Here is an 18,832-nt window from a genome sequence, read left to right as displayed (position 1 = left end):
TTCCTTACAAACCATGCCTAAACAAACTACTAGTCTATAAATTTTTATGCAGATTTTTTATTTTATCTTATCACTTTGGGTAGGTACGCGAACCGAAAAATTCCACAACGCTTTATTTGTAGAGTGCAGGGATCCTCCATAGGGAGAGGGTAGTTGGAACTTCAGCACTGCATTGTCATCGGGTCCAGGCGAAAGTCCTTTGTCAGATCTGGAAACGGTCTGGATCCGGCAGGCTGCGGGAAAACCTCGGGATAAACAAAGACACTAAAATTAGCGTAGATGCCATTCTTCTTATGATGTAACGAGTACATCAGGATATGAGGGAAGTGTTCCCAGTTCCGGCTGACCTAATCTAAGCAGCCTAATATTGAATTATAGAAAGCTATAGAGTGTTATGTGAATGCTAGCTGCTCAAACAGATGTGTTTTTAGTCTAGCTTTGAACTGACAGACTGTGTCTGCTTCCCGGACAATGTTAGGAAGATTGTTCCAAAGCTTTGGTGCTAAATAGGAAAAGGATCTACCGCCAGCAGTCGATTTATATATTCTAGGTATTATCAAACGGCCGGAGTTTTGAGATCGCAATAGACGTGAAGGACTATAATGCGTTAAGAGCTCGCTCATCCCTACTTAAGTAGGCCTACTGGGGAGCTAAACCATTTAGTGCTTTGTAAGTAATCAGCAATATTTTAAAATTTATACGATTTTTTTATCGTATAATAATCGATTATAATCACTATTAATAATAGTGATTATTAAAAGTGATTATTACTAATAATAATCACTATTAATGAAACAGTTTTGACCAAGTCCAACTAAAATCCTACAAAATAAACATATAAAATATAAACCAACATGGATTTAGATCATTGACAGTCTTATATATTTAGAATATATTAAACCAAAAACTTTAATATATTTTAGAAAGGATGTGAATTAAAACAACAGCAGGCAACAAGTTGATAAATTCTGTTAAATTTAAAATTTAATTTACCGAAATAGCCATTTGTTTTGCTCCACATTTTGATTGACAGCCGTCACAACCTAATAGTGACCGTGTTTACTCCTTTCCTTTCAACCACTGGATAGGATTTTAAAAATAGCTGTTGTATTTGTACTTCTGACGAAGCGCTGTTAAATATAGGTGAAAAACTACATCGCAAAAAGAATAAATAAAATGCTTTCTTAAAAAGGCAAAAGAACGCATGCACTTTTTCTTAATATGTCATGATATTCAAAACCAACAGACTGATGAAAATGCGGGACATTTGCGACGTGTGGGACAAGGGGTGAAAATGCTGTGCGAGACAAAACAAAGCGGGACGGGTGCTCACCCTAGCTCAAAAGCAATCCCTCAGAAGAATGAAATAGGATAACTCTCTACTAGATGATTTGGGAATAGCCCAGAGTTCACTCCAGGCTATTTGGGGTAAATTGGGGTAGAAACCTTAATTCTGGTGTGATGTTTTGGAAGGAGGCGTTTCTGGTGCAGCCAGGGGTAAGCTGGACCACTGCTTTCACACTATCTGTACATTGTTTTATTTATTTTATATAAAAATTATACATTTTATATAAACCTTCACTGTTATTAACTGCATTTTCTCTCTTCTTACGTGTTCTTTCAACGTGTTTTTGTTGGTGAATAGCATGTAGCATTCTATGTGAAATTCAACATTAGCCGGCACATCTTGGACGTCTTCGGGGTTTAAGTTAAATGCCAATATGGCTTTTTCAGCTACTGTACTTTATGTGGTTTGCAGGTTCACCCATAAGTGTGTACATTGAACAAACTTTGCCCAACTTGTCTTGGAAAAGGGGGTTACACAGGACTTTTTACGTTTGAGGCTAAGTGGATAAAACACCTAATTTTTACCTCAGTATTACTGAACTGCATTACTAAAATTAAATTTTTAATGTTTAAAGCAAAATTTAAATTTCAAGAACGAAGCTTAGTGGTCACCGACAAACTTTGCTTTGCTTCTGCTCTAGAATCTTTGGTCATTATTTACATTGGTTGTCAAGGAAACGGGGGGTTTTCTGACGTTATGATTAGTAATCCTGCTTATTTGCCGGTTTAAAAAGTAAGAGTTTGTAAGGACATTTGCGTCAAATGTGCACCCAACAAAGTTGGAAACAATGTATGTAGTACTTATACGATTTTATTAAATGACCTCAGCAACAAAACAAAACAAAACAAACAAACAAACAAAAAAACGTACACAGCGGTGAGGTAAGTAGGCCTATTAAATTCGTAATTTCGAGGTCCGGCCCATCGGCTATTATTGTAAAGTGTTACCAAATAAATAAATATATATAAAATCAAATAAATACAGTGTAGAGCTCACAAACAGTTTTATAGGTTTTTTTTAGGTCTCTTCTACTGTCTATGTACAGCCTTTCTTCAGTCAACAAAACCACAAAGTTGGGTTTTTATTAGTAAACTTGCATTTATAAATATGAAATTTGTAATAAGTAAATTAATAAAATTGGCAGTGAAGCCAGAAAGAACACTATGCCATAAAAGTGATGGAGGTCTTGAACACCGAATATTTTCAGTGATAGGCTACATCATGTGTATTAACTCTTGAAGGAATTACGGAGTTTACGTTACTACTTGAAAAGAGCGATGCGTTAATTCCGTAGATACCATAGCAACCTAACTATACAAGGGGGGAAAAGCAGAGGACGTTATTATAACCAGCGAATAAGGTAATATTATCTTTAACAATTTGTTGGCCTGCAAATTCTGATTTTGAACATGAAAATAAATTAGGAATACTTGTTTTACATTTTGAATATATAATGACATGATGAACCCCTAAAAATCCTGCAAACCTGAGTCGGCCATTAAATTAAATAACTTTTTGATATGTAAACATATTTAACGAAAACACATTTTAATCATCCTGTCGACGAAGATGGCAAGTCCGCAAACAACCGAACAGCCCCCGCCTCATATTGACCCGACACGAGCGCCGGTCGCTTTCGGGAACTGGGCGCTTCCAAAACTGATCATGGAGCTGCAGGACGTCGAGCTGTTTACCCGGCAGAGGGCGCTCGCTGCACTCTGCGAACTCGTCCATGACCACGAGTGCGCTTATGAAGCCATTCTCAGTGGTAAACACATCTTTAATAACATTTTTGTCCATAAATATATTATTACATAGAAGCGAACATTATAATCAGAAATGTGTGCATTCATTTTTTTTTTGAAGATATCACACACTTTTGTTTTATGCCCCTGTGTAACGTTATATCAACCATAACATTTATTGACCTCATCATAGGATGTATGGAAAGACTCAAGGTTTTGCTGCAAGATGAGGATAACTTAGTCAGGCTCAAAACTACTGAAGTGCTTTATGTGCTTGCTTCTCACAGCTTGGGAAGGTGAGTTATACAAGAGTCCGTGGGCCTATTTTTCTTGTATTCTATTTTTTGTAAGCTTTTGGCATATGGCTGTGCTTGGCCCTGTGTAGCCTCTGTGTTTTTTTTTAATATAAATTATTTTATATAGCCTATACAAGTTATATAAATATATATTTTTTATGTTAAATTGTTACAGAGTAAGTGGATCCTTAACAGGATTCAACGAAAAGGACTATAATTATTATTTAGGTATATTTATATTATATTTAGAATATTTATAATTTAATTAGATGTTAGGTCTTTAAATCATTTTTACAAAAATAAAATATGTAAAAGTATAACAATTTTACAGCTAAAATGTAATTAACTACCGTTCAAAATTTTGGGTCACAACGTTTTTTTTTTTAAAGATACTTTTTATACTTTTATTCAACAAGGACACATTAAATTGACTGTAAATTTAAGTTAAATTGACACTAAAAACATAATGTTACAAAATAAATATATTTTAAATAAGTGCTGTTCTTTTTAGCTTTCTATTCCTCAATCCTGAAACTTTATATTCATTATTATCATGGTTTCCACAAAAAAATTAATCAGCACAACTGTTTTCATAATTGATAACAAAAATACATTTTTCTTGAGTAGTAAGCATATTAGAATGATATAGTGAGTAATGATACTGAAAATTCAGCTTTGCATCACAAGAATATATTACAATTGAAAATACATTAAAATATTAAACAGTTATTTTTAACTGTAAAAAATATTTCACAATATTACTGCATTTTTGATCAAATAATATCACTGTTGGTGAGCAGAAGAGACTTCTTTCAAAAACATCTGACCAACCCCAAACTGTTGAATGGAAGTGTAAATTCATAAGCACACTTTTGCAGCCAAAAAAACAAAAACAAGAGACTATGCTCTTGATGCTTTAATAATAAAATATCAAGAAAGGATTGTTATTTCCAGTAACAGTTAAACAAATATTTTAGTGTCCAACACTTTGAAAATTATTTAATATCACAAGGATGGATGTGAAATTTTTGAAACACGACTGAAATACTTTTGGCAAGTTTGACTAAATGTAATTGTGTTCACACAGAGATGCCTTTTTGAAATTTGACATTGTGGGTCCCCTTGCAAACCTGTTAGAGGACCCTGAGATTGGCTGTCGTAAAAATGTGCACCAGGCACTCAATAGGATCGCTGAATTTCCCTCAGGTGACTGTTGTTTCTTAAACGTCTGTTTCACAGTACATTTATTTCCGAAGCTTTTCATTTGAAGAGTCCTCTGTTATATCCTCTACAGGAGCAGTGTTTATGGTGTGTATGGGGCTGGTGCCCAGATTGGTGTTGAAGGTCTCCGATGAAGAAGAGAAAATCCGTGCTTTAATTCTCTCCACATTAAGCTGCTGTGTGAGTGTGAATGCCCTGCCTGCACTGGAGAGTGATGCGATCCCGGTCCTGAAAGATCAACTGTCTCACCTGTCCCCCGCCATCCGCCAGGCAGCCACATCTGCCTTAGTGGGAATCAGGTAGGCAACATGGCACCCGAAAATCTAGTTTGGGTTAAGTTCACTATGGTAATTAGAGTACAGAGACCAGGTAAAACAAGAAACCCTGGAATATCTCTCCTGTTCTTAGTGTTCCTGCAGATGGGAAGATGAAGGTGTGTGAGGAGGATCTTCTGCCCATGTTGGTCAAGCTGCTGTCAGATGAGGACCAAGGGGTTGTCGCTAATGCTGCAGGGACCATTATGAACACAGCTGTTATCACTAAGGGTCAGCACAAAATCAACTCTGTGGATGTTTGTAATTTTTTAGTCAATCGGTGAATGAAGTTAGAAACATTTCAACATCTGTTATAGTGTCGTCTGAAAACACTTAAGCCGGGATAGTTCACCCAAAAATGAAAATTCTGAATATTCACCATCATGTTGCCCCAAACCTCTATGACTTTGTTCTTTATTCTGTGGAATGTTAATGTAGATATTTTGAGAAACGTCTTTTTTTATTCTTTTTTTATTGTCCATATAATGGAAGTCAATAGCCACCAAAACTTTTTAGTTACCAGCATTCTTCAAAATATTTTCTTCTGAAGAAGAGCAAAATTCATACAGGTTTGGAACAACATGAGGGTGAGTAAATGATAACAGATTTTGGGTGAACCATCCCTTTAAAACCTCTAAATGGTGTTGATTTTAGTTATGCACATATTTTAGATCAGGGGGTTTCAGACTCTTTGATCCCCCAGACTCTAAAATATGGTTCACTTGCAAGGGGGTCCTTTTTTCTACTCACCATCAAACTAAATTTAGATCATAAGCCCAAGAAGAAATGGTGTTGACTATTGAATAAAATAATTATAATTTCTAAGAAATTATAGAAACAGTGGTAATATTAAATTCTGTAGATTTCAATAATTGTATTAATTTTTTTGTTAGTTTTTTTTTTAAATTTGTTATAATTTTTTAAAATGTATTTTTACACAATTTTTTCTCTGAACTTTCCTGCTGACCCATTAGCACTCCATTGAAAACCCCTGTATTAGACTATACTATGCAGGATCTTATTTTCTGCCTGTTTCTAGGTAAGTCCGAGGCCCTGGATGCAGGTGCCATTGCCCCTCTGATGCGGCTGGTGGTGAGTGAGAATATAGCAGTGTGTGCCAATGCCCTCCGTGCCCTTACTGTCCTGGCAGAGGTTCCTAGGGCCCGGGCACAGCTGCTGGAGCATTTGCCTCTGCTTCAGTCTAGACTCACACACCCTAACTCCATCATCCAGAGAGCTGCCTCCACTGCCATTGAAGTCATCTCCTGGAAGCCATGAGGAAAACAAGAGTTCTCCTGATATAAGCCAGACCTGATGTAATATATTAAATACAAATGAATAATTAACCACTTAAAACACTAATTTAAGAAAATGTCATGAATATTAACTTAAAAGAACAGAATAAAAATAATAATTAAGAATTCCGAAGGATGTGACGTTTATGTTTGTTCAAAATGCAAAATATTTATAGATAAGGTGCACAGCAACTATTTTAACGTGCGCGTTTAACTGAAGCGCTTTATAAATATGAATTGATAAAGTCTAAACGAGATAAACATGTATCGGAAGGCCAACTATGTAATATTGTTTTGGTGTGGTTTAATCCCAGTGTAGTGTAAATGTGCAGTGTCATGTTTTCGGAATACCCCTCGGTGCGGCGAATGGATTGAACCAGCGGTCAACGGCAGCGAGCACGTTGCTCGCTATCTGTCACACGACATGCGGAGTCACGACAGATAAATATTTGTGGCTGTTTTGTTGGCAACCAATCCGATCCAATACAGGGAACGCGCCTGCTCCATTCTAGAAAGTCATATTTATTTTTATAGAATTAAACGGGAGGATTATATCGCAGGGAGAAGAGCGGGGTGCAGGCTGTATATTTTTGGATCACATTTGCTGGATAGGTAAGTTTATACTTATAGTGTCTTATTGAATAAATTCTAGAAAGAAATTCTCCGGGATTGAACCGAGATTCCGCCACGAGTGCCACTGGTCTGTTACTCAAGCATATATATAAAATTATCTTATATGTTACTTATATAAGTCGAACAATAATATTAAAGGAAAACAGAGCAAGTCTACGTTATGATATAAGGTGATGTGTCTGGTTATTCGTTAACCTAAAATCACAAATCGCCACAAGATTGATGCAGTCTGCGAGATTATGGCAGTGGATGATGCGATGCTTTTACATAGGCGATATAGAAGGAGAACAGGTGCCTATGGCAAGCCGTCTGAACACTTATAGTAGGCTATCTGGTTTTATGTTATTAGCGCTTGTAATGTGTATGTTATTATTAAATAATCCTAAAATAACTATAATCTTTTTCAGTTTTACTATAGCCCATCTGTTCACTAGAGACTTTTGCTGTCTTTGTAACCAGTAACAAAATACGTATTCACAATTTGGCTAATATTTTAACTTGGTTCTGACTAGTATGTATGCATTTTTTTTGTTTTGCTGGTGTCTATTCCAGTTTTATTCAGTAGATGCTCGTAACTCAATAGTTGCTAGTATAGCCTATATTCAAGCTTTACTTTTACCATTAAGTGTACTATTCTATTCTAGTGCTTGTTTATGAGACAGAACAAACTGTTCCTATTATTACATTACTACATATTACGTTCCCTAATAAAATGTTATTGTAACAATAATCTACACTAGTCTGTGATAACTATGTGCTAATTTCTATTCAGTTACTTCTAAAATAAAATGGAACATATATTAGTAACTATGTGAATAGTTAAAAACGAATGATATAAACAAATACTTATATTTGTTAAATATTAGTTAAAATATTAGCCAAATTGTGAATACGTATTTTGTCACTGGTAATAAGGATAATGAATCGCAGCAAAAGTCTCTATTGAACAGATACTAGTGAAACTGAAAAAGATTCTAGTTCTTTTAGGATTATTTAATTCTCAAAAGTGAATGTTGGTGTCTATGGAATAGGTACATGTCACCATTGGGATAAGTATTAGTGAATAATTTCAATATTAGTCACTATTGCAATAAGTACAAGTATAAATAGCTACTTAAATTAAAAATATACGTATGTAGCTACTAGTCACTATTAGATTACTAGAAATTCACAAAAAAATTGTCCTCAAAATAATTGTCGTTAGGATCTCAGAAAAATCTTTTAGAATATTCTCAACCATTTTACATCCTGCTTTTTGTAAATAGTATTATGTTTAGTTGTGTCCAGTCAACAGCGAAATTCATACTGTGCATCAACAATTTTGAGCCATATCCTAGTTGCAGAGAGGAATGTGCGGATGTTAATTACTGAGAGACTGCCAAAACCCCGATTACGAGAGATCTTAATTATCAGTAGTTGATGTGTAATAACACATACAGTAAACTCTCTTTGTAAGAGGTTTCTGAATCCAATTAACCGTTGGCCCTTAATACCAACTGCTCCTCAAAGTCTACCTAAGCTCTTCTAAGCTGACATCTGCTTGAACATATCTATTTATATATCACTTTATCAAACACCCACATTTCAGATTATGTAATGCACCTGACATCCATACCTTTGAAAGAATGAAGGTATGTGGCCAATATAATGGAGATCTGTGGATTAATTGACCACATGTAGCAGGCCATCTGTTTGCTCAAAAGCATCCATCTGCTGTGTGATGATTCATCAACCAGCTTCTTACAGCTTATTAAAGACGTCTTTGAAACCCACTATCAATCACAGACAATAAACCATTTATGTTCTATGAGGCTGAATCAGTAGGTGTTGAAAAACAGGCTGTTTTTATGTGAAAATACATATTCATGAGTCATGGATCGGAATATATTTCAATTTTATTCTAGGGACACATAAATGTGTATTACATTGTCACTCTAAGGACTAGCGTGGTCCATGGCGACAAACTTTATACTTTTTAACAAGCATGATCTGGTGCTGGGATATTGCATAAATAGTGTGTTTGTTTAGTGTAAACAATGTTTGGTGTTGGATGAAGTCTAAGATTTGTTTGAAGAGACATGAGACTTCTTGACAATTTCACCGGATGGATTTGATTACAGCCTTAGGACAGAATAAAGCAAATATTTATGTGTAGTCTTTTGTACTCGCTCTTCAAGCTTCTTAACCAGGGAGGGATTACATAGGACCCTTCTAGAGGATTTTAATTAAAAAATTTGACCAACCCCATTGCAATCTGATCTGTGCAGGGATGAATGTATAGGAATAAGAGTGGCGGACAAAGGGAATGTGGGTATGTTGATGAATAAGTGAAGGCAAAAGATTGTATATTTGATTATTCCATTCATAGTTGTTTTTTTAAGTGTTCAATTACAATTTTCAGTAATCATGAGCATTTCAAGGATTGATTTGAGCATTTCCTGACTGGATTATTGGCGTTCTGTTTCAGATTTGATTAACCGTTTACAAGGAGTGTCAAGCTTTAGCCTGGTGTAATAAGCTGCGAGAGAGAAATTGATTACTGAAGAGGTGGATGATGATTCCTGCTTGTGGAAAGTAGAGGAATGGTGGCAAACGCTTGAGTTTAGGGACGGCAGATGGCATGAGAGTGGGGGCTAAAGAGAGAATACCCAGAGCTAGTTCCAGATTAAGCCCTTAAAAAAAAAAAAAAAAAAAAAAAACTAAAGCAAAAGAGAGCTTTTATTTTGTTCAGCTAGGTTATTTTTTCGGTAGCTGATCCACAGATTTCAATTAAGCCTGTATGGCTTTCTTTATTCTTTGAAGAATGTCCCTGTGTTTTTTGTCCATGCAATGAAAGTCAATGAATGGGGCCCAGTGCTTTTTTGACTTTCATTGTATGGTCAAAATTCACACAAAAATTACAATTGTGTCATAATGTACTCACTCATGTCACACTCACACCACAACCTGTGTGACTTTCTTCTGTGGCACATCATTTATACAGTATATATTTTAAAAGTCAGTGGGGTCTAAACAATATTGGACCTCATTGCCTTTCATTGTATGGACTAAGAACACTAAAACATTTCTTAAAATCCATTTCATAGAAGAAATAAAGTCATACAACAATATGTGGGTGATTAAATGATGGAAGATTTTTTGTTTTGGTGTCGACTATCCCTTTACAGGTCAATACTGAAAATATAATTTATTTTCTGGTGCAAACAAAAAAAAAGGAAATCAAAATAAATATACTTTAATACTGATAGAGCAACAGTTAGTGTAAAATTAAATACACTGTAAAAAAAAATTCAGCACAATTTAACCTTACTTTACCGAAATATATAGAAGGTGTCCGAAAGCTGAAAAATGCTGCCTTCGGAGGATGCATTTCAAGGTAGGAAGGCATCAAGGCACATCCAAATCCAGTGGTAGCTTCACTTCCTGTCTTCTGAGATTCTTTCATCTGATAAATTTTTGAAGACAACATATAGATGTATTATTCTCTGCCTTTGATATCCCACAATCCTGTGGGATTGATTATGATTAACTGCCTAGTATGGTGTTAAAAGGCACCAAAACTTGGGGGAACTTTCATGGAGCAGCCATTGTGAACTCACTTTGCCAAACATCAAGACTGCAAATATTATGATAAATCAGGAAAGTTTTACAGCGTTTACAGGTGTTTAGGAGAGTAATGGTTTTGTTATTAGAAATAAAAGTTTTTTTTTGTCTCAATGTTATACATGTGTAAGTTCATTAGATAACATTCGCCTCGGTTAAATTAAAGCTACACCTCTGTGCTTGTGGCTAGCACCTGCTACTAAGAATTTGTTGACCAGTGGTCCAACAAGAAGGTTGTGTTAAAATAATCAGGCAAAGGGTCACAAGTTTTATACTAAAGTAAGATACATTTGTGTATTTATTTCTATGAAACTGACTTTAGGCATACAGCCTGTCTCCTGACTGTGTGTTAGAGTGTATGAGCAGGTCACACTATATCCTCTTATCTTTCACAGCAGCTTGCTGGTCATGTGTTTTTGCTGAACTGAGATAAGTGTGTTTCTCTCTGAGATGAAACACAAGGATCTGTTTTGGAGGATAGCCTGAACATGACAGTCAGCAAATAGAGAGAAACACGTTATGAAGCCTCATGTGACAACATGATTTATGTTATAACTTCCAGAAAGTTATCGGATATAGCTAAGCTGGTGTAGCTAGCCTGATTTTGGACTTCAGTAAAAGATTAATTTTAAACACCATTTCCATGTAATTTTATTTTACAGGCTTTTAGAAATGGGTTTACTAAGAGGTAATTTTAAGCAATTCAAATGCAAATAAGCAATTGATTCTGTCATGAGGTTGGAAGGGTGAAGAGAATGAACCCAATCGCAGACAGTAGTCACAGCACACGGTTTATTATGAACAAAAAGGGAAAACAAAGCCCACGAGGGGGCAAAACAAGACAGGACTAAGGTGACTTAACTAGACAAAGATACTGACAAAATACTAGAAGACAAACAACTACAAAAAATAGCTCAACAGTACGATTATTCTTGACAGGTTACTCACAAACTTGACACGGATTGACAATGAACCGACCCTGGACAGCAAACACGAGGGGATTAAATGGAGACAAACTAATGAGGGAGACAGGTGATAATGGGGAAGCAATAATGACTAAACAAGGATAACAAGGAGGGCGGGGCTAGATGACGAGACAACACAAGCACATGGCCCAACAAGGCCATGTGTTTGCACATAAAACATGGGTCTGTCATGATCCTGCCTTATGACTTAAAGAAAGACAAGAACTAGATGGCAGAATCATGACAGATTCATGTTAGTTTCTGTGGCTGGTTGTTATGTAGAATTTATTGGTCAACTAATTGATTTTTAAATAACTGATGCTGATCTGATGTCAATATCAGCATCAGTTACAAATTAGATGGCCCTCTTTGTTTGCTCAGTGTATTTAAGCCTGTTGTGTTTAAGCCCTCCTGGTCGATTTTTGTTGATGCATTGTGTTAATTTGCTTCTGTGATTTTTCCAGTGTTTCTGAGCTTTGTTTAGCTTAATAAAATAAATTTGTTTTCATCGTGCACTGCTACCATCACACAATATGACTGGTATAAAAAAAAACTCTTTCTGCAAGTTACATTGTTATACCAGTAGGTGGCGACAAGTGACTGTCTATATCAGTGAGTCATTGAATCATTCATTGAACCAACTGGCTCAAAACCACTTCAAGACTTCATTAAGGATCAAAATACCACTGTGGTATGTTTTGCTGTGGCATTGTTTGGAATTATTTTCATTAGTGGAGCAAAAACAGACAGAGTAACTGGCATTACTCCTGTAGGTTCTCAGAACCAACCTTCGTTGCTAGCTACATTGTGACATTTTATAATTAGTAATGGACTTGGGCCATTCAAGCACAACACATTTTGCATTGTACTGTTTTTCTGTGTTAATATCTAAAAACGCTGCACTGAAGTTAAAAGCTGTTCAACTTATAAAAAACAAGCTTGTGGACATTTTTTTTTTCATTTCACTACCTAGCGGCTTGCAGTTTTGAACCAAAAAAAAAAAAAAAAAACGGTTTTAAGGGGCCGTTTACACAGAATGCATTTTTTTGCATTCTCCTCAATTCATTGTTTTTCTATAGACATGCGCTAGGAAGACATTTTTTGACCATTTGCATTCACGTCTTGGGCCTTTGGCAGGATTTTGGCACTTCATTCTAAAATTGCGGCGATCAAGTTAAAAGCAGATTAACTTTTTAAAAATGCATCTCAAGACCTTGTGGATTTCAATGCAAAAACTCCTAAGAAAGTGTTGTTTGTCCCATATATTCTATCTGACTTATTTGTAAGTGTGAACTCGTGAACTGAACAATAACAGATACAAATCTCAAGATGATCTCTGTATGCAGGAAGAAAAAACATCCACTAAGAATGATACTAACATGGAAAAGACCATAATAAACATTTTTAGCGAGGAGGGATGTAATGATTCAAGTCACGATGCGATACGATCCACGATACTGGTTTTACGATGTGATTTTCTCACAATTTCTTTTCTTACTAATTAAGATTTAAGATTTTTCATTATAAATGAAAAAGTGTCCTTTTATTTCTCAGACAAAATACTGCACATTTCTTTATAAAATTGAAATATTTTATGTAATCATAACATTATTAATAATAAATTGACATTTTAAAACAAATCCCAAAAAAGTAGAGATGGTTTTTTCTCAGGAGGTGGTTATTTCAGCTCAGTCTGTCTGTTTCAGGAGGGTGGACACTGGCACCTTCTTTACTCTCATCCTGCACAGAGGAATAGCAGAAATAAAAAGACTATACATTTTAAGTACAACAGTGACACAGGGTTTCACATTGTTCTAAAGTCAAGATTTTAATATTATTTTATTAATTATTTTAATTTGCATCATTACACTTGCAAGAGTTAGAAAAACAGAACACATTTAGAAACATATGCCATATTAATCTACAAATTATTTTAAAAATCCATGTAGAAATTTAGAGAAAGACAACTAGTTCTGCAACAGCACAGCTTTCTCCTTCAGTCTGTGGAATACATACTTGTGCTGGTCTTTCTGTTGGTGAGCCTGGATTGCATTTATTGGGACCAAAAAAAAAATATTGTATCTTTTGACATGAAAACACAGATGCACCTTGTGATCTCCGTGGCTCTCGCACTCGTCGCCGGGAATGGGGCTGTAAATCGGCCTGTCAGTTTGGTTTGGCTTATTAATATTTTTTTACATGCAGATGGAGGTGACTGGAGCTTCACTGTGGTGATAATTAGTCTCCGCAAAGTCAAAATGCCGCCACACCTCCGTTTTGAATGAGTCAATGTCAACATCTACCCGCTTGCCATTGCCATGTTTGCTTCTGTTTATAGATTCGTGCTCACTGGCACCGAGCAGAGCGAGCGTTTCAATTCATTCCTATGGAAGTTGAACTTCATGCTCACACGCGCTCACAAACTCAACTTCCCTGGGAATGAACTGAAAACACTCACTGCTATCGTTCCTGTAAAGCAAGTGGGCCTATACAATAAACGCCCCTGCTGTTTAAAACGTTTATCACGATTACTTTAACATCTCAACAGACTTGAAACCGACTTGGTTTATTAGTGCTGAGTGTGGTGAAGTTGGAGCAAAGTCTTTTGTATGTGTAGTGGTGTTTTGAGAGTCAATGTTTTCAGGGGTGAGCCGTGATGGAGGGGGCTATGCAACAGGAAGCTATGCAACAAGAATACTAGTGCTAGACCTATTCAAAAACGTCTCGGTTACATATGTAACCCTAGTTCCCTGATAGGGAACGAGACGCTGCGTCAAACGCTGCGGGAACGCCCCTGCGTTGTGCGTCATGAAGCACGTATGGAATCAGCCCAATGGAGAGATGAAACGTCATAGGCGGGTGACGTCATCGACCAGGAAACTATAAAGCACCCCAAAAACACAAGCGCATTAGCTTCTGATAGGCTTGAAGGAAGCGCTAACGGGAGTGCCGGGAGTATGGCGGAGCGACGCAGCGTCTCGTTCCCTATCAGGGAACTAGGGTTACATACGTAACCGAGACGTTCCCTTTCAAGGGAACTTCGAGCTGCGTCAAACGCTGCGGGAACGCGAATACCCACGTCGCCATAGGACCAAATGACCGTCATGTGAGACTAGCGCACAGAGGACGAGAGCACCTGTGCCCCAGGGGTAGAGCTTAAGTCTAGGTCATAGAACTTAATAAAAGTATGCGGTGAAGACCATCCAGCCGCATCACAAACATCACTCAGGGAAACCCCCGACAAAAGAGCTTTAGAAGCAGCCATACTCCTGGTAGAGTGAGCTCGGACAACCAAAGGTGAAGGCTGGCCAGCCGACTCATAAGCAAGTGAGATAGCCTCAACCACCCACTTGCTCATTCTCTGTTTAGACGCCGGACACCCTTTCCTGGGTGGCCCGAAACATACAAAAAGTTGTTCTGATTTCCTCCACAGGGCAGCTCTGTGGACATAAGCGTCTAATGCCCTAACAGGGCAGAGTGAATTAAGTTTCTCCTGGTCCGATGACATAAATGGAGGAGGACAGAAAGCCTGCAGAACCGTAGGTCTAACAATATTAGTAGGAACCTTAGGAACGTAACCTGGTCTAGGATGCAGAAAAGCTTTAACCATGCCAGGTGCAAATTCCAGGCACGAGGGTGAAACCGACAGAGCCTGCAAATCTCCGATTCTTTTTAGTGAAGAGATAGCAAGCAAAAAGATAGTCTTAAAAGTGAGAAACTTCTCGGGAACTTCTTCGATAGGTTCAAAAGGAGCTAGGGAAAGACCTTCTAATACAATGGCCAGATCCCAAGTAGGCACCCTCGTACGAACTGCTGGCCTCAGCCTCAAAGTGCCACGGAGGAAACGAGTTATAAGCGGGTGTCTCCCAAGAGAAACTCCACTGAAAGGGACGTGGTAAGCAGCTAGTGCCGCCACATACACCTTTAGTGTGGAGGGGGATAACCCTGTGGAGAAGCGCTCCTGCAGGAATTCCAGCACTGCACCCACTGGGCAGTTAACTGGGTCCTGCAGGTGTTCTCCACACCAAGAAGTGAAAAGTTTCCACTTCAAGGCATAAAGCTTCCTCGTGGATGGAGCTCTGGAGTTAAGAATGGTCTCAACAACCTCGGTTGAGAGACCGGAGTCTATGAGCTGGGCCCCCTCAGAGGCCAAGCCCACAGTTTCCACAATTCTGGGCGGGGGTGAAGTATCGTGCCCCCCGCCTGGGAGAGTAGATCCCTCCTGACCGGGAGCTCCAAAGGAGAACCGTCCAGGAGAGAAATCAGGTCCGCAAACCATACTCGGGCCGGCCAGAACGGGGCTACTAGTAGTAGACCGACCCCGTCCCGGCGGACCCTCTCCAGAACTCCTGGTAACAGAGCAATCGGGGGAAAGGCGTACAGACGTGACCTCGGCCACGGCTGCACCATAGCATCCAACCCCAGGGGGGCTGGAAGAGTGATGGAGAACCACCGATGACAATGAGTGGTCTCCTTGGAAGCGAATAGGTCCACCTCGGCGCGACCGAAACTCAACCAAAGGAGCTCCACCACCTCGGGGTGGAGTCTCCATTCCCCTGGCCTCGGCCCCTGCCTCGACAGGGAGTCTGCTACCACATTCAAATACCCAGGGAGATACATTGCTCTCAGAGATAGTAGCTTCCCTTGGGACCACAGGAGGATCTGACGGGCCAACTTGTAAAGCCGGCGAGACCGCAGGCCCCCCTGATGATTTATATAAGAGACCACCGACGTGTTGTCTGATTGAACTAACACATGATGGCCTCTCAGGTCTGTTAGGAAGTTTTTCAGAGCCTGAAACACAGCCAACATCTCTAGACAATTTATGTGCCACGAAAGATGATGATCCTGCCACAGACCTTGGGCTGGGCGACCACTCATGACCGCCCCCCACCCTGTGAGGGAAGCATCCGTCGTTAGCGTTATGCGACGACAAAGAGCCCCCAGCACAGGACCTTTGGATAGGAACCAAGTTTCTCTCCACATGACCAGAGCACGAAGGCAGCGCCGCGTGACTTTGAACGTGCGGAGGGGTCTTCCCCTCGGGGAGAATCCCTTGGTCCTGAGCCACCACTGTAGCGGTCTCATGTACAACAGGCCGCAAGGTATAACGTTGGACGCTGCTGCCATCAGACCCAACAGTCTCTGAAACTGCTTGACAGTGAGTAGCTGGCCTAGCTTCACTTGTTTCACAGCTGAGAGAATCGAAGCGATGCGGGTCGGAGAGAGTCGCGCCCGCATCGATACCGAATCCCAAACGACACCCAGAAAAGTGGTCTTCTGGGAAGGAGATAATACACTTTTCTTTGCGTTCAGCCTCAACCCCAACTTTCTGATATGAGCGAGGACGACATCTCGATGCCGAACCGCCAACTGCTCGGTCTGAGCTAAAATCAACCAATCGTCGATGTAATTGAGAATACGAATGCCCTGAAGCCTCAGAGGCACTAGTGCTGCATCCATGCATTTCGTGAAAGTGCGGGGAGATAAAGCTAGGCCAAACGGAAGAACCCTGTACTGGTACGCCTCGCCCCCGAAGGCGAACCTCAGGAACTTCCTGTGTTGTGGAAGGATGGACACATGGAAGTATGCGTCCTTCAGATCTATCGTGACAAACCAGTCCTCGGACCTGATTTGAGACACGATCTGCTTGATAGTGAGCATCTTGAATTTTAGCTTCCCTACCGAGCGATTCAATATGCGCAGGTCTAAAATTGGACGCAACCCCCCATCCTTCTTTGGAACGATGAAATATCGGCTGTAATAACCTGACTCCAAACTGGGAGGAGGAACCCGTTCTATAGTCTCTTTTTGAAGGAGCGTTTTCACCTCTTGTTCCAATACCAGAGCCTGCTCGGGGCCCACCACTGTGTGCAGAACCCCTCTGAATTTTGGTGGACGACACCTGAACTGGATAGCATAACCCTTTTCTACTGTCTGCAGGACCCAATGAGATATTTTTGGAAGGCTTTTCCACTCTGCCAGAAATTCTACTAAGGGTACCAGCCTCTCGAGACTGGCCTCTGGTGTAACTTGAGCAGCAGACGCAGCGCCCTGTAACGGCGCACCGGCAGGGAACAACTGGTCTGACCGCTCTGAGACCCTCCTCAGAGGGAGCGAGCGTCCCTCGGGAAAGCGCTCGCTGAGATCGTCTGTGCCCCGGCATAAAGGCGGGGTTGGCAGAACGAGCCCCTGAGGGCACCGAGGAGGAATGGGCACCGTAAAAAGAGGTGAACACCTTTCCGCCTCGGTGGGGACCACCCTCAGCATCCTGAACGGCTTGGCGTCAGGACTTCTTCTTAGCCGAAGCCTTCTTAGCCAATATAACTGTCCTCAGATCAGTTCTACTGGGAGAAGGCTTCGGCTGAGAGTGTCGCGGCTGAGCCCACTGTCCAGCAGGGGGAGCACGAGACGCGACACTCTGCCTCTGCTGCGCTCTATGTGATGAGCTCGAAGACGGCCGGGGCTGCTCCCGCCCAGCAGCCCCAGGGACATGAACTTTAAGGGGAAGAAACTTTTTAAAAGCTGCAGTTTGTTTCTTTTCTTCTTGGAATTTATCGATAACTGAATTCACAGCATCACCAAACAACCCCATGGGAGAAAGAGGAGCATCTAAAAGAAAAGCTTTTTCTCTCTCTTTAATATTAGTCTGATTTAACCACAAATGTCTTTCTGCGGCCACCAGAGCTGCCATAGAACGACCCATTAATTTGGCCGATTCTCTGGTGGCACGCAGGGATAAATCAGCAGCCTGACGCAGTTCGCGAACTACGTCAGTACTGACCTCCTCACTCTCACTCATGTCCCTTAGCAGATCAGCCTGGTATGCCTGCAAGATTGACATAGTATGCAGACATGACGCAGCCTGACCTGCTGCCGAATATGCTTTACCCACCAAAGCCGAAGTGTTTCTTAAAGGCTTGGTGGGTAATGCCGGTGCCTTAAAAGATGATGCTGCTTCGGGGGAGAGATGGCTCGCAAGCGTCTCTTCCACACGAGGCAAAGCACCATAACCATGAGCCTTGGCTCCCATAACATTAGCGTATGTTGAAGTCTGGGGACTAAACACTCTATATGACACCGGTTTTCTCCATGATTTCGACACCTCGGTGTGGAGATCATGGAAAAACGGCAGGCACCGGCGTGGAGGCTGCACACGTGACGGCAAAAATCTCTCATCCAACTTTGATTTAGAAACAGACTCCTGTCTAGTCACTGGCCATTCAATATTAAGTTTTTCAACAGCTCTTGTTAACACCTCCATAAGCTCATCACTCTCAGGAGTGTGGGGTGGCGAATCCTCCACATCTCCCTCAACACTAACAACATCAAGTTCCTCAGAACTGGATAGCTGCAGCATTGGTGCCTCAGCCCGAGCGGAAGAAACCGCAGCGCGTGCTTCCGAACCCGGG

General features: G+C 40.0%; 2 protein-coding genes across 3 annotated transcripts in view; both read left to right on the top strand.

Moving 5' to 3' along the window:
- Positions 1 to 2,589: 2,589 nt before the first annotated feature.
- rsph14 (radial spoke head 14 homolog) lies at positions 2,590 to 6,317 on the top strand. 2 transcript variants are annotated; one of them, XM_077223253.1, is made up of 7 exons: positions 2,590 to 2,708; positions 2,918 to 3,116; positions 3,287 to 3,389; positions 4,477 to 4,595; positions 4,684 to 4,909; positions 5,019 to 5,155; positions 5,964 to 6,317. In XM_077223253.1, exons 2-7 carry the CDS (start codon positions 2,918 to 2,920, stop codon positions 6,200 to 6,202), a joined length of 1,023 nt encoding a protein of 340 aa, XP_077079368.1. In that variant the 5' UTR covers positions 2,590 to 2,708; the 3' UTR covers positions 6,203 to 6,317. The 2 variants fall into 2 exon arrangements, with proteins under 2 accessions (XP_077079368.1, XP_077079367.1); XM_077223252.1 differs by having other exon boundaries at positions 2,590 to 3,116.
- Positions 6,318 to 6,561: 244 nt separating this feature from the next.
- LOC143732639 (dematin-like) overlaps positions 6,562 to 18,832 on the top strand; it is an 87,787-nt gene continuing 75,516 nt past the window's right edge. The window contains exon 1 of the mRNA XM_077223918.1: positions 6,562 to 6,831. The gene's annotated coding sequence lies outside the window, so the exon portion shown is untranslated. The remainder of the gene's footprint in view (positions 6,832 to 18,832) is intronic.

This window comes from Siphateles boraxobius, unplaced genomic scaffold (assembly GCF_051911475.1).
Source record: "Siphateles boraxobius isolate OS27281-9 unplaced genomic scaffold, OSU_SipBor_1 9, whole genome shotgun sequence".
Lineage (NCBI taxonomy): Eukaryota > Metazoa > Chordata > Actinopteri > Cypriniformes > Leuciscidae > Siphateles > Siphateles boraxobius.
The sequence above is the reverse complement of the archived record's forward strand: the minus strand, read 5'-3'. Positions and strand labels throughout refer to the sequence as shown.